Source organism: Solanum lycopersicum, chromosome 6 (genome assembly GCF_036512215.1).
Source record: "Solanum lycopersicum chromosome 6, SLM_r2.1".
NCBI lineage: Eukaryota > Viridiplantae > Streptophyta > Magnoliopsida > Solanales > Solanaceae > Solanum > Solanum lycopersicum.
In genome coordinates, this window is record NC_090805.1 from 41,967,716 (window position 1) to 41,981,323 (window position 13,608).

General features: G+C 33.4%; 1 protein-coding gene across 2 annotated transcripts; it reads right to left on the minus strand.

Annotated features, from left to right (window-relative positions):
* Nucleotides 1-550: 550 nt before the first annotated feature.
* On the minus strand, nt 551-4,429 carry LOC101264437 (transmembrane 9 superfamily member 7). 2 transcript variants are annotated; one of them, XM_004241822.5, is made up of 7 exons: nt 4,043-4,429; nt 2,988-3,152; nt 2,792-2,901; nt 2,560-2,668; nt 2,358-2,470; nt 2,094-2,244; nt 551-2,004 (listed from the first exon to the last, which is right to left on the minus strand). In XM_004241822.5, the coding sequence occupies exons 1-7, from the start codon at nt 4,217-4,219 to the stop codon at nt 847-849; spliced, it is 1,983 nt and encodes a 660-aa protein (XP_004241870.3). In that variant the 5' UTR covers nt 4,220-4,429; the 3' UTR covers nt 551-846. The 2 variants fall into 2 exon arrangements, with proteins under 2 accessions (XP_004241870.3, XP_069155372.1); XM_069299271.1 differs by having other exon boundaries at nt 3,835-4,196.
* Between the last annotated feature and the right edge of the window lie 9,179 nt (nt 4,430-13,608).

The following is a 13,608-nucleotide window of genomic DNA, read 5'->3' on the forward strand; positions in this document are numbered from 1 at the left end:
ATATGTTGGACTTTAGGAGCCCAACTTTCACTACCATATAGTATAGTCTCTTTTTTTTTTTATAGTCGTTCTATAATAAATGATCAACAAAACAGTAAATATATATTCTTGTATTCAAAGTATTTCCTAACTTTAGTTGGTGTGTCAAATCCCATTCACTTTAATTTGTTAAATTAATATCTTGGCTACACCATTTATGAGTCAACAACCCTGCCCATACGTTTGAAGATCTTTGGATTCCTATCACAAATTTCTAACATTTATTCTACAGACATATCAATTTTGGGCAGACTGCTGTCTACTACAAATTTCAAGAATGAAAACAAAGGGATAGAAAATGAAAGTCGCCAAATATTTCCAATATTACAACACTCGTATATAACAAATAATTACTCCAAATGCTTAATGAACCTCAAATTTGTTTATTTGATCTTCTTGTAGAAGTTCTTGGAGCATATTCTACCTGCTCATATATAAAGGGACTTCTCTATTGATAAGGCTACAAGCAATTAAGCCATATATACTCCAAATTAGTACGAGCTCTCACTAATTCATGGATTCATCATAATAAGATATCAAGAAGATCAAAATTTTATCAAGTTCCACAGAATTGTATAGCTAGAAAGTACAATAATCAAGCTAACAGGAAAACCATTTAAGAAGAAGTATGACCACAAGATACAACTAAGCCTATGCTAGTACCAGAAGACTGATTGGTCATTGGTAGCTTCTTCTCTTTGGTTCTCCTCTGATGAAGCAAGAAGCAATTCTACCTTTTACTGAGTCTTGGCATAACCTAGATCATTTTCACTATGATAATAACAAATCAACGAGGCTCCCTTTTGATCAGTCAATCTTCACAGATGAGTAGATTTTCCTAACAAACCAGAAGGAAGCATAGAATCCGATGGTTCCTGTTACTACAAAGAAGGCGTATGATGCAATCAACATATAGCCGAAATACAGGATTCCTGAAACCAACTTTGTGATTTCCAACTTGGTGAAGAAGTAGAAGACGGAGTAGAGAAACAGGTATAAAGCAGAGGATCCAGCAGTCAGATATGCTCTCCACCACCAATGATAGTCTTCGCTGCACAACTGGAAGTAACAGAGCACAACGGATATCTCCGCACATGTGATTATCAAGATCAGGAAAACGATGAAAAGGAAGCCAAAGATGTAGTAGTACTGGTTCAGCCATATAGAGGTCAGGATGAAGAAGAGTTCAATGAAAACAGCTCCAAATGGGAGAATACCCCCAATAAGTACAGAAAAAGACGGTGTCATGTACCAAGCCTGCTCTGGTATTTGCCTAGGTATTTTGTTTGTCTTAACAGGGTCCTCAATGGCTGGCTTTTTATATCCAAGGTAGCTTCCAACAAACACCAAGGGGACCGAGATTCCAAACCATAAGCACACAAGAGCAAACATGGTTCCAAATGGCACTGCTCCAGAAGATCGCTCTTCCCAGATGAGAGCATTCAATATGAAGAAGATAGCAAAAAGTATACCAGGGAACATGAAAGCAGTTTTCAAGGTAATCCTTTTCCATTCTGTTCCCTTGAACATCTTGTATAGACGTGCAGAAGTATACCCAGCCAACAAACCCATGAAAACCCATAACAGAACCATGGCAGTCATTAGTCCACCGCGGTTGGAAGGTGACAAGAAACCTAGCAGAGCAAAGATCATTGTGACTAGTGTCATTGCAAGTATTTGTACACCAGTTCCAACATAAACACAAAGTAATCCAGAATTGATTGGAGGACGGAAGACATCTCCATGAACAAGCTTCCATCCTGTTTCTTCTTGAGCTTCATCTTGTGTTTCCAATTGGTTATAGTTCGCAATATCTCTGTACAAAGTTCTCATCATAATCATGGCAACCATACCAGATAGGAAGAGAACGATCATAAGAGAATTTATGATGGAAAACCAATGAATCTGATCATCATTCATGAGAAGGTATGTATCCCAACGAGAAGCCCACTTCACATCGCTTTCCTGGAGACAAATAGATCATAGTGAGTAATATACCAAAATAGTTGACGAATAGCTTTAAGTCAATAGCAGGAAGTATAAGGATTCAATACCTTGAAAGCAACATCATATGTGAATATAACCTCCTTATCTGTATCTACTTCCTGGGGAGCAGCACTACCTAGTATCAATTTTTTTGTATTCTCATTGCACGTCGATACTTGAGGGTTCTTGTCATTCCATTCCTTGTATTCGTGATTAATGCTGTTGAAAAAATTATCAGAAGAGAACAGATAGCCTAAATCTACTGTTCCCCACCCCTTGGGATGAGAAGAATTGAAACAAAAACACAAGCTATAGGCGTAAAGCATCTAAACCTGTTTGGAATGACTTCAAACCCAACAATACGAGCAGTATCAGTTTCAGGATCCTTGTGGTACTTAACTAGAAAGCTTAAGTGGTTGTTTATAAAATATCTCTCCTCTTTGCTCTGGCAGAAGCAAGTAAAATGTAAAAACATTTATATTATTCTAAGAGGATTAAGATATCAGTATCTGACAAGTCAGAAACAGCACTAACCCCAGCATAATTCCCCTTGAACCCAACACGGAAACCATGTTCATATGTAGTTGACTGACTTCCATCCTGCCTTTGCCTAGGAACAGCAACAGGAAGATTATCCAATATCCTGCAACACCATGTAATTGAAATTGAATTTTCATTTTCATTCAAAAACATGAGCAGAACTAACATGCGTTGCAGGAATGAACAAAATATAAAGAGACCAATGCTGAAAAGACATTACTCTTACATATTAACTTTGTATTCATCGTCAATCTTTTCCTTGAAATTTTTTGCAGATTCAGCATCAAGTTTTTGCCGACACAATACTTGGCATGACTGATCTTGTCTCATAAGGAACTGTGGACGGATGAACAAATAGAAGATACACTCAGCTAGTGCAACATTACATATAACCATCAGACTACAAGAGCATATATCCTTACAGAATAAACTGAATTCTCTATGCGGTCTCCTCGAAGAACCTCCCCCAGATTCTCCGCACTATTCAAAACTTTAGTAGGTTTGCAGAACTTCAAGTAGTAATAGTCATAGGGAAGTTGTGTCTTAGTAGATGACAGCTTGTTCACTTTAACATCAAGTGAATCACCCTGTTAGAGAAAAAGAGAGACATAGAAAAAGAAAACTTCGTTAGAGTCAATTACACCACAAGGATTCAGTGGGATGCATGAAATAGCTAGGGAATACAATTTTTTTTATAAAGGTGAAGCAATCAAAAGCAACAGATATAAGCATATATAGCACAACATAACACTCAAAACACAGATTTATTCAACTGTTCTCTTTCCTAACAGATTCTATCCAGCAACTATTCCATAGTTTTAAATGGAAAGATACAACTCAGGAAGTAACGACTAACGAGCCCATACTCCAAGAGATTTTGCTTAACCCAACAAATATCCGATAACTTCAAGTAATACAGGCTAAATTGGAAAAACAACACGTGGAGTAATCTATTAAAGATCTTCACGATTTCATTCTCTTTAATAAAAAGGCTTTCGAGCTTTGACGCATACTCCCACTATCCCAATTTGTTTGGTACTGTTACTATTCGGGCACTAACTAGTCATTTGATCCTCCTATTCCAAACCCCACCATTCAATTAGGAACACAGACAAAATAATATAATTTGTCTACTAATTTTACCTCAGTTGACTAAGTTAGAATCAGTCCATCAACAAAGAGCGAAAAATGATCACACTCATCAAGCAAGTCAAACAATTTTACAGAAACTAAACAAAACAACAGATCAAACAGGTAACTGAAACCCACTTCATAAAACCATAGATCCAATCATTAATCCGTCTGACAAAATCTGTAAATGGGGAAATCTCAGAAATTACTGAAGACCCAGAATTGAAATAACCTTAAATTACTAAAGAAACATTAACCATATTAGTATTTTGATCCAAATGATCCAATCAACCAACTAGAAAACAAAAAAATAAAGAGTAAATGATAGATGAAGTTTTGAGTGCACAGTTTGAAAATCGCGAGGAGCAACGCCGGGGAGATAGAAGGAGTTCGTCGACGAGATGCAGAAGACAATAGAGAAGCAGATGACGGTGAGCCGGCCGGATAATCCGTGACCCATCTTCAGTTTTTTCTGCTGGGAGCCAAAAGGTTGAAGAGTCGGTAGTTTGAGACAAAGTTCCATATATATACAACAAGCAAATGCTATTTCCCTTTGCCAACATTTGGTCCAAATTTGGAGAAACTATTTGAAAAAAAGATTTCGAATTAATTTTTTTTCTCTGTGAAATAAATTTTCATTTTATTTTATTTATTGCATTTAATGAATAAAAAAATATAAATTTTACAAATTTTAAATGTTTATATTAGATAAAATTATGGCTAGCACCCTACTAAAGCGTATTTTTTTTAATATATAAACAAAATTATTTTCAAATAAATTAAATGGTCAAATTTTATGAAACAAACGTCTACGTCAAGCAATGATAATAAAGTAGTTCCAATATTTGATTTTTTGACGTTACAAGCATAAAATGTGCGGAAATGGAAAAGAAGAAAGAAAAGAGAAAATAATATATCAGTTTGGGTAAAATTTATCAAATTTGTGTTTATATTAATCCAATACATACATGTTATGTGTTTAAATTTATCGTTTATTTAATTTAATTTTAATTAATTAATATATTTTATTTTATTACATCACATAATAATAAAAATTACATTAATTTGATATAAATACCAAATATGGATAAATTTTTCATAAAATTTGTTTATATCATTGTTAATAGTTTGATCTAAATTATGAGTGGTCCTAATTATTTAATCATTACTACGTCAAGTAGTAAAAGAGTGGTCCTAATTAATTTTATCGTTATTCATAAATTAAGTAAAACTAGACAAAAATATCACTCATTAATAATTTGATTTAAAAATATCTCTATTACTAATAACTTAATACAAAAATGAAATATATTGTTACTTAATGATTCGAAAACACATATTTCCAAATAAATCTGTTATTCTTTTTTAAGGCACATTTTATTTCAAATAAAAATTGTTTTTATTGAATTCAGTTTTGATATTTTTTTTGAAATATTACTTTAATTATAGTATATTTAATTGGAAAAATATTGTGCTTAAAAAGAAAGTTTATATATTTATTTGAAAAAAAAAAATGTTTCTGATCCACTAGGTAACAATAAGAATATTTTTAGACAAATTACATCTCGTAGAAATATTTTTAGAACAGTTTTGTTCATTTCTACTCATTTTAGGAACATTTAATACTTATTCATTATAGTAATTTTTAATTTAATTTAACTAATAATCCCATTTTATTTAGAACTATATTGCTTTTTACTTTTAATTGCAAAATTACAATACTTCTTACTTGACGACACAAGAACACAACATTGATCGAGCTTTGAACTTTCTCAAATGGGTATTTCCCCTTTTTATCTCTCTAGTTTTTGCGGTTGCGGTTATATATTATATCACTAAAATTCACACTCTACTTCAATATCACTAATTTAATGATCTTTTTTTAGTTCAGCCCCCTTAATTTCTATTTGTTCTATTCAATAATTTGTTCTATTCAATAATAATAGTTATCTACTATTGATATGCAACAAGAAATATATAATAAAAATAATATTATTATATTACCTTTTAAATATATTAGATTTGATGGCTTGGGAACGTATGAACTAATACTGAAAAGTGCTTAGTAACAAGAATAGACTAGACCAAAAAAAATTATTTGTTGATTTTTTAAATTGAATAATGTTATGAAACTATATGAAATTAGAAGAAGAAGAAGAAAGTACGGACAAGAGAAAATACTCTTATTTCTCTTGAAGTATATTCAGAATTCATTGATCTTTCACCATTCTTATTTACAATGAAGGGAAATCCTTTATTTATAGGGAAAACCTTACTTGGTCCCCAAGTAGGATTCCTAATCATATCCTACAAGGACTCCATATAATTAGACATTTACTATAATACAAATTGTATATAACACTCCCCCTTGAATGTCGGTAGATTATGTGCCTCGTTAAAACCTTACTAGATAAAACCCAGTGGGAAAAAAATCTATGTTTTATTTAAAAATTACTATTAACTATTTTTTGGTTTAAAAATGAAAAAATATTGACTAGGTTTCGAAAAATCAATTAATCTTATTATTTAAGAAAAATCGATTTTTCGAATTACGGAGTCGCCACTTGATTTTGATAAAATCAAGAAAAATTTCAAAAGATTTAAAACAGATTAAAATCAATTGAAAAACAAAGGTTCGAAGTTCAATGTACATCCCGAGAAGGTATTAGGCCCTCGAGATGTCCGCTAACTTGCAGTTGACCGGCGATTTGACTAAATGACTATTAAAAATAAATTGTTAACTAAATAAAAAGAAATTCGTTTTAATATTTTTTATTTCATTGTTATTATTTTTATTTATTTCTAAAGGGAGATATTTTGAGGGAATTAATTTAAGGAAAACTAAATTGTGATAAAAGTAAGTAAAACAAAAATAATAAAATTTAAATAATGAAAAATGGCTACCCCTTTAGGAGATTTTTTAAAATTCTACCAAGATATTAAATAATTCAAACAAATAAATAATAGAGAAAGAAATATTTGAACTTGGGCTTGATTGCCCAAATTCTTTCATTTGGGCTTTGGCCCACTTGTCATAAACTAATCCTTATACTTGGGCCTTCTTTAAAACCTGCAGAAACAAATGGCCTTTGGGCCTGTTAATAAGGGGGGGGGGGGGGCTGAAGGGCCCTGGCCCAATCCTGAAAAAGAATCACAAAGTATACACAAGTGTATACATGCTGTATACAGCACATATTTGACCCATTTGGACCTCTCAAGCCCTGCACCTATTTGAATATATATTTTCCGTTACCTTTCCCTGTATTGCCCTGCGTATTTGTACCTGTACAATTTTTAAAACTTACTTAACAAGTGTATATCGTCGCCCGATAATGTATACTAATGTATACAGGCTGCACCCTACGTCCGCATTGTTTGCCTAATTCCGAATTTTAATTAGAATAGGCGTCCCTCTACGTTAACCTGCAATTCACATTTTTTACACATATTTATATTATATCGTGTCTGTATATCAGTGTATACAGGCTGTATATCAGCCTGATTTTCAACTTTCGAAAGTTGAAACTCCTTTTCCGAAGCGTATCCTCACTGCCACAAACCCAGATTTCGAGTTCGTATTTCCTGTGCATTTTCGACATGTATACCAGTGTATATCAGATGTATATAGCTGGTTTACAGCTTCAAAAAAAAACATGCAGTCGAATTCTGCAAACTGCTACTTCCAGCAGCTCTCCAATGTCGGATTTCGACCTGTAAATGGGTCTTAAGACCTCCTAGACTTGAGATTGGCCGACTCAAAGATCTTTTAACTCGGAGGAATGCGGGAGTGGAGTCCGAAACGGACTCGAATCGATGTCACATGTAATGAAAAAAAAACAAAAGAAAAGGATTAACAACAACCTTAAATATTATCATTAAAACAAGATCCTCAACAAAGCAAGCATTAGGCAAGAACGAGTTCTTTAGACTTTCAGACATACATAAGTATGAAACCTTCGGCAAATTCGAAGATAGCAATAGACAACAACACATAAACTATTGTAACTAAAGTATGCTTTGAAACAAAGGGAAGTCATGCTTTCATTAAGATGTAGAAGTCAAAAGAAGAAGAGTTGTATGAACAAACAAAACAGACGATCAAACTCCGGCAAACATACACGTTATGATCATTCCCAACTATGGCAAACAAATCCCAAAGACGTACGACAGAAACTCTCTACCCCAAGCCATCACATTTGAACCCAAGAAGAGAAAGAGATTATATGGAAGGGTGTTTACCTGTTGGCGAGCAGCGACACCGAGACAAGCGAGCAAAACACGAACGAGCTTCCACCCTCAGACGAGACAACGAATGACGAGAGCAGAATCGAGACCTTCGACCCTTTTGAAGTCTTTTTCTCGATAAGTTCACACGTAAATGTCTAAGGTTCCTATCTTCCTGAAAATCTCCAACAAAATTTCCCACCTAGAATGCTAACAAAAGTTTCAACCAAAGATTCAACCTTAACTTTCGACCAAATTTTCGAAAAAAAAAATGTCTCCCAAGTTCTGCTTTTCCGAATTTTTCGATGAAAATTTCTGACCCCCTTTCTGATGAAGAAAAGGGGTATTTATAGAGGAGAAGAATTAGCCCCTTCTTGAATTCAAAAAAAAATTCAAATTCACTTTGAGTCAAACCTCACATGGCCATCGCGTGCCGGCGAGGATGACTGCGACGTTTCGCAGACCTGCTTGACAGGGTATGGGTCTCTATCGTTGCGTCTTGCTCACGCGAAAAGGAGGAAGGGAGAAGAACGTGGGGTTGTTGGCGCGATTTCTGGGGAGTTTGGTCTGTTTTTTCTGGGTTTCGGTCGAGAGGGGAAGGAGAGAGCGAGCGTGGGGGAGACGCGGGAGAGAGGGAAGGAGAGGAGAGAGGACGTGAGGGAGATGCGAGCTTCGCGTCTATTTCCGGGAATTTTCGCTGGGTTTCTGTTTTTTTTTTCGCGTCTGCACCTGTTTCTGGAAAAGGGGCGTGAGGAAGGGGGAAGAGGGAAGGGGAGCTGGGTCGGAGCGGGTCAGGAGATTTGGGGCTGGGTCGGGTAGGAAATTAGGGGGTTTGGGTTGGGTTAAAATTAAAGGGAGATGGGCCTGAGGAGTGGAGTGGGCTGAGAATTAGGAATACTTAAGATACACACATATACATATACATATATGTATATACATATATGTATATATATACATATATATATTTTCGCAAGATTTATAAGACTAATTAACTTTAAATAATTTGAAAAACTCACGAAGCTCGATAATTAATTTGTACCGACGTGGGTCAAAAATTGGGTGTCAACAATCTAGTGAAGGAAAAAGAGTACACACATCTAACAATACGCATTACGGATGCCTCATTAAAAACCTTACAAGGAAAACCCAGTGGGACAAAACCTTGTGAGGGAAAAAAGAGTACATCGCATATTAACTCCCTCTAATGACAACATCTATTCAGAGACTAGAATCTTCGTTTTCCAAGCTTGTGCACCATCCTTTTGAAAGTTGTAGTTGGTAGAGACTTGGTGAATAAATCAACAATAATATTACTTGAACAGACCTCTTGCATGTTGATATCACCATTCTTGGGAGCTTATGAGTGTAGAAAAACCTTGACGAAATATGTTTTCTTCTATCTGCTTTTATAAATCTTCCCTTCAAGGTCAAAGATTTCTTCAAGTTCCTTACTTCAACTTCTTTAAGCAAATAATATATTGCCAAGAGGTTCAATTCTAGTTATCAATTTGCATAACAATATTTGTATATGCTTCATGCATTTTGAATCGATTTAATCCTTATGAGGATGATAAACAAGTTTTCCAAAAACTTGTATATGCTTTAGATTTTGAACCCATTGATATTTAATTTTGTCAAGTAACAACATTCAATATTAGATGTATGACATCTTCTAGTGCCTAGATTGCAAGTCAAATAAGCTTTACGCTTACCAAGATGCATCATTCCACTTTTCACTTGATAATTATTTCTACACAAGCATGCTTTAATAGATGTAGAATTCATATCCTTATAATCTTTTACAATATTGCGCGCTATTATATCAAAGATATACCATTTTGTATCGATTCACAATACGACAAAACTTATTGAGATCTCATCACTTCATTATTTTTAGGTAGCTACCCCTCTCACGAGGTTTCATAAAGTGTTATGTCGTAGGCTCTCCAAGAGCACATTATCTCCTTATTATGATCATTTTGATTCTTTGATCCTCCCCCTTTTTTCAAGGATTATTTTATTTAGAATTGATTAGTCTATCATGCTTCATTCATGTCATAGACTTTATCCCTTAAGGGATATTCAATAGGAGTATTTACAACTTTTGTGTTGCTTCTAATCTCCCCCTTATGTTAGACAACCTAACATATATTTCAATCTTTTGGAGAATCTATTTTTGTGCGTCATAGTATATTCATTAATCATATATTGCACATCAAAATTATCAGATGAAAACTATTTGGTCCCTGACCATAAACCAATTAACAGAAAAATTGATCATAACTCATTGGTTTGATTCATACAATTATTTTTGTATGTAATATCATATTTCAGATCAACACATGAAACTTTATTTTCATAAGCAATGATTCACTATGTGAGACATTCACATCATCTTATATATTTATCAATATTATCAAGATGAATTATCTTGATTTCATATTCTGAAAGTTGTGCTTTTAGCTCAATTATCTTGCACAAACAATTTTGCGAATGTCAAACTGCAAGTTGACAACAAACGCACATGTGATTGTATTATTGATGCATCTTTTTATCATATCACATGATAGGTGAACGGGCCCATATTCACCTTTTATATTTTTCAGAATTTAGGGATTTAGTCCCAACTTTAGTTCATCCAATCAACTTTATCACGAGAACAAGCAACGTAAAGAATTCTTAAAGAATCTTCTAATTTTTCAATGTATGTCCATTACTCAGTATGCACATCTTTGGGATGACCAAATTATTCATGCCAACTAATAAAATTATTAGTACTCGTAAACTCCATGTTTACTACGTCATGTGCCTTTTACTTTAGTAAATTTCTGATTTACTATTATATGAGTAAATTTTAATTTTATCAATCCAAGAGTAATTTTCAAATTTATTTCTTCTCAATTACTTCACCCTTTAGGTGAGTCATGATCCCATCATTGAATGAACTAATCTGAAGAAAATTGTGCATGTAACATATTATTTATGCCAACATTTTTGCACTCATGCCTAGTATGGTCTTACACCTTATTCCCTTTAAAGAATGAATTTATATTTTTACCATTTATCAAAATTTCTCATTCTTCATGAATGAAACACAAATATGTGAGCCTATCAAATAATGATAGCTTTAGTACCTCATTCAATATCTATGTGCATTATTCAATCACTTGTCTTCTTTCAGACATATTATGCACTACAACCATATTGACTTTACGTAATGAAGCAAATTCAGTAAATTTCATGACTTTTCATCAAAACACATTAGTTTTTCTTTAGTCATTATTATATCATCAATATGGTGCATTGAGACTCACATTCAATGTCTTATCCATATAAAAGTGTTTTAGGTCATAAATTGATGGATCTTGAACCCAATATCGTATCATCATGGTGCATCAGGACTTTAACCCAATGTCTTACCCTCTTTTTGCGATTGGACATAAATTCATCGTCTTATTCTTTTGGTGCGATAAAACTTAAATCTATCGTCTTACCCATAATGAGGCTCAACCTCAAACCTTCAAAATAATTATAATTTTATCACTTTTGATGATCATCAATATGATCATACATTATAATTACACACAAAATTGAAATTATTGATTTATTATAATCAACATTAGTAGTTAATAAATATAGCTTAATAGATCACATACCTCATATAAAGGTGGAAAACATACCTTTCACTTAATTGTGCTTATTCAATTATTAAAATAAATTAAGGAATTCTCTTTCCAATCGATTAAAATTAAACGTATAAAAAGTCAACAAATCTCTTTAAATACTTACTTTAGATGGTACCTCCAGATCCGTCACACAAATAATTATAACATAAAGATAAATCATACCTTAAAGATATAAGAATCTTATTGCATAACTTATGCACTTTTTTTCGTCTTCTTCATAATTCTTTAAGAATGGAACAATTGTGCTGATAACGTGTTATGAAACTATATGAAATTAGAAGAAGAAGAAAGTACGGAGAAGAGAAAAGACTCTTATTTCTCTTGAAGTATATTAAGGATTCATTGATCTTTCACCATTCTTATTTACAATGAAGGGAAACCTTTATTTATAGGGAAAACCTTACTTGGTCCCCAAGTAGGATTCCTAACCATATCCTACAAGGACTCCACATAATTAGACATTCACTATAATACAAATTGTATATAACAAATAAGTATTATTTATAATTATTTTTAACACAGTGAACAAGTAAAGATGAACAGAGGGACTAGTTTTTTTTTGTTGCTCCTATGATTATAAACCAAATGTTATTCTTGGCTAATATTGTTTCTCTCTGGCCATTGGGTTTCATTTGTAAAGGTTAAAGATTTTTCCTTTCAACTTGATGTCTTGTCCTAGTCTGGATATGTTCTCTTTAGTTGTTTTTTTGTATTACTGTTATAGTGTATCTTGCTTAAGACATGATCATAAATATAAATACTTTTTATGGGTTCGTTTATTTTGAAGATAAGTTATGTTAAAATTAGTTATAATGGTGTCTTCGCTAATGCATATTGAAGTTATGCATATTGGGGATCAAAGCAAGTGTTTAAGTGAAACGGTGCAAGTGGTGTAATAGTTTGGTTTTAAGAATGGAAGTTCGTGGAAAGTGAAGATTCGCATTCACTTCAACTATGCTTGTTACTTTGTTTTGAACCATTCTCCAAACTGTTCTAGCTTACTAATATGTCCAGTTTTTGATGTGCACAGTTGGTCTGACAACCATGTTAACTTTCGGTTTGAAATATATCTTCAGAAATTCTTTTGAATTTGAATATCTGTGGTTTTCTTCTATGCTGTATCTTTATGATTTTGTGGTTTTCTTTCTCATCAACCATCCTTTTAACTAGTTGTTTAAAGGGCCTTGTAATTTTTCTGCTTCTAATTGGCCCAATAAGTAGTTGTGTGGCATCCATATAGCTATTGACATTGGGCCGAGGCTGGTTCACAACAGTACGACATGTATACTAGGGGGGGGGGGGAACTTGAGGTTAATGACATCGCCTTTAAAGTAGATTTTCTTTTTCTCCCTTCTTGTATCCCCTTCTACAGCTTCCTCGTTATATATCGTTCACCCCCCTTATCTGGTTTTGCTATCAATTTTGTATTATGTGATGCCTAATATCCTATGTGTCTGAAGGAATAGCAATAAATGTATTTTTACTGATACATGACAAAATCTCAACATTAAGGTGATGCTTGTGAAATGCTGAACCTGATTTTCTTTTTGCAACAAAGCTACTGTCATGTTCTGATGACCTTGAGACCTTTACCCCCTGTACATGTTAAGTTTCTGCATGAGCATTACATTAACTTAGCAAGAAAAACCAAACAGGAGACGACATAATTTTAGTTTCTTCTCATCAGGAGTGTTATTTTCCGTTGCTATGTTATTGTATTTTTGCCTTTGGTTCAGGCAACAAGATAAATTATCAGTATATGAAAGAAAATTACAGACTGATGACAGTAGTACTATTTAGGCTTTTCTGATTTCTTATGTGAAAATGAAGAGGGGACTAGTGAATGTGTTGAGCAGCATGTGAATTTGTTATAAGTAACTATCAATAGGTATAACAAATTAGTCTATTTTTGTGTTACTATCCCTTCTCTATTTTGTTCAGCTTTTATTCTTCTGTTACATTGTCATTTTACCTTTTACTTTCTTATTGTATAATGTACTTT